The 2,914-nt window shown below is 42.6% G+C and overlaps 1 protein-coding gene across 1 annotated transcript; it reads right to left on the bottom strand.

Annotated features, from left to right (window-relative positions):
• Positions 1 to 782: 782 nt before the first annotated feature.
• Positions 783 to 2,531, bottom strand: LOC147604357 (F-box protein PP2-B10-like). Its single transcript, XM_086795495.1, has 3 exons — positions 2,026 to 2,531; positions 1,714 to 1,832; positions 783 to 1,595 (listed from the first exon to the last, which is right to left on the bottom strand). The coding sequence occupies exons 1-3, from the start codon at positions 2,398 to 2,400 to the stop codon at positions 944 to 946; spliced, it is 1,146 nt and encodes a 381-aa protein (XP_086651621.1). The 5' UTR covers positions 2,401 to 2,531; the 3' UTR covers positions 783 to 943.
• Positions 2,532 to 2,914: the final 383 nt, after the last annotated feature.

Genomic DNA, 2,914 nt, shown 5'->3' with positions numbered 1-2,914 from the left:
TCTCTCGCTCTCTCTCTCTCTCTCTCTCTCTCTCACTCATAGACACATATGCTTGCAAAGAGATAGAAAGAGAAGGCTAAAACACACCCCAAGATGGGAACTAACAAATATTATATATAAATTTATTTATTTTTAAAATTCGACTGTTATTTCGACGCTTGTTTTCACGTATATTTGGACATATATTTTCATGTCTTTTTTTATGCATATTTTAACGGATATTTCGACGCACATATCGACGACGCGACCAGATGTGAAAACTAAGCGTCGAAAAACAATGATTCTCTTGTAATGTAAGCCCCCATTCTATTGTAGTGGTGATGGGACATACGTTAGGCCAAGCAGAGAAAGGTTTCCCTTTCATCATCTCGCTTGTGTTCCCCCTTCTAGAAATGTACCTGAGAGGTACTCGGAGTGAAGGTTTAGATATTTTTGTGAATAGTGTAAATGGACCAGATCTCTTTCACTCCTTCAATAGAAGCATTAGAAACATATTTTGACACTATATTTAAAAGATGTATGCATTCCTACATTTAGCCCTTAACCAAATTATAACACACTACACTAAGCATGATTGAGTTCACATACAAACCATCCTTGCCCAAAAAAAAAAAGAAGATACTTTCTTTGGCAACATGCAAAAAATAAAACCATAATCCAAGGGTAGTTTTAGACTAGCATTCTCTAACATGTACCAAAAATGCTCTCCTCTATACCTCTTCCCAAAGCCTTGCCTTGTAACTACTAAGGTAGAACTACAGCTCAAAGAACTTGACAACAAATTAAACAATGATGACATCATATAACTTCATGGTTCTTATATGGAAATTTAAATGGCAACGAACTATAGATCAAGAGGGCCCTACAGAGGGTGCACCGTGCAATCTTGATTGTGACGTTTCCGAGATAGGGTGCAAGGTGTCATGTTATGATCATGGTCACATTAAACACTAGCATCCTCACTCACATCCTTATCCTCCATACTCACGATATCCTCAAGATGCTCTTCATCATCACCACTGGAATCATCCACTTCACGAAACTCCTGTTCAGAAATATTTTCATCCCCGCTAGGCTCTTCATCATCATTAACCCCTTCGTCAAATTGTTCATTGTCCCTAAAGGCCTCGTTGTTGCCCATGGATGCTTGATCAGCGCCCCTTTTGATGACATAGCTTGGCCTTACCATAACACCATCCAAGAGAAACCCACTTTTCCACCAGAGCACTTCAACCTCTCGCATGGAGAAGTGCACTTCGATAGGGTTACTCTCATTTTCATCCACAGTAAACTCGCCCACATCGCATTCTACCCAGGCGTCGTTGCCAGGTTGACAGGGTTCAGCGTTGGCCGGCAAGAAAGGAGGTGGGTCGCTTACCGGGAAGGGGCGGTGGAAGAAGACCTGTGATTCTTGTGGTGGGTTGCCATAGGTGACGTTCTGCAGTCGAAGCTTAATGGGATAGCCCCTCCAACTAGAAGCTGAACGCATCTGCATCCTAAACGAAACCACGTAGGATCCAGGTCTTAGCAGTTGCCGGAAAGTGCCTGCCAGGTCGAACCAGCATACAGAGCGCAGACATGCCACCTCGGGAAACCTGCAGGATAGAATTTTTTTCACTATAAGCAGAGACACAAGTAGATGAGCTAGCTGGACCAGTATCGATTAACGATAATTAAACTGTGTTTAGGCTCTAATCATACAGAAAAACTCACCACGAGCCAGGGCAAGGTAACCATTCCCAGTATTGTGGAGTGGAGCCCCAAGCTATTGCTAAATCTCTGGCTGAGATAATATAACACTGTCCGCCTGTAGCTCTGTCTAGCCAAAATTTCTGCCAAATTAAAGATCTAGGTCAAAATAGCAAGAAAAAGTATTGCAAAAACCAAACATTGGGGATACCAATTCTAGAAAGCATGAAATTGGATCACTCGGGATTTTATACATGCAGTGGAAGGCTTTATATATATATATATATATATGCAGAAAAAGGCTTTTAACATTGTGTAGGTACGCAGGCTAATCACCTTCAATCCTCCACCAAGTGTAATGGATCGGCAGAGCTGAAAGTAGAGGTCTTTCTTAGCAAGAGAGCTAATTATATTATTGGTGAGCTCATCCTGATCACTCAGAATAGCATGCAAAAACTCTGCCGGCGGTAGCATCTTCTGCCAGACCAAATCGGAGATGGAGGCTGATAAGAAAATTCTGTTGATCAATGCGAGCTTGCAAACTGTGCGAGGATCGGTGAAGGAGACGATGTGCGAGGCCAGCCATTCTGCTTCTGCGAGCGGATGGGGAGCATCATTAACTTCTGAGCGATCTTGAGGTATGAGGCTTCGATCAGGGCACGCAGCAGGGATCGCTTCATTTTTCGAGGGACTGTTGGGCTTCATATCCATTTAGCACGTAGATCGAGAACGAATACGAAGAACAAGATAAGCGATGATGAGGTTAGAAGAGGCAGATCTAATCTAGGTCTCTAAAGAAGAGATGATATTTGAGGAGGTTAAGCGCGTGTGAGCCTTGAGGCGTGTGCGGCCGGACTGCCAGCACGGCAGGCCAGCTCGCCCCCAGTCAGAGAGCAGCCAGCTCACATATCTATGTCTACACATTTGGCAGTCCCTGACTCCCTCGAGTTTAGAGACAGAGAAAGAGGCCAAAAGCGCCCACATTGTGGCAAAAATGCACACAAACCTCGGTGCTCGGAACAGTGCTCTCAGAAAAAAAAAACATATTTTTCAACCAATCAACATAAGGACAAATCTTCGATTTATCCAGTTTTTTCCAAAATCTCTACAATATATCGGATTTATAACTAAAATATATGGAAAATCATTGCTTAAAATAAGGGTTACTTAAAATCTCAGTTGATTTTTCTTAATTCTGATCGGTATAAACACACTAAAGCGCCGT

The sequence above is a fragment of the Cibotium barometz genome, chromosome 62 (genome assembly GCF_041138505.1).
Source record: "Cibotium barometz isolate CiBa-2024 chromosome 62, ASM4113850v1, whole genome shotgun sequence".
Classification (NCBI taxonomy): domain Eukaryota; kingdom Viridiplantae; phylum Streptophyta; class Polypodiopsida; order Cyatheales; family Cibotiaceae; genus Cibotium; species Cibotium barometz.
Note: the sequence above shows the minus strand (reverse complement) of the source record. Positions and strands in the feature narration are given on the sequence as shown.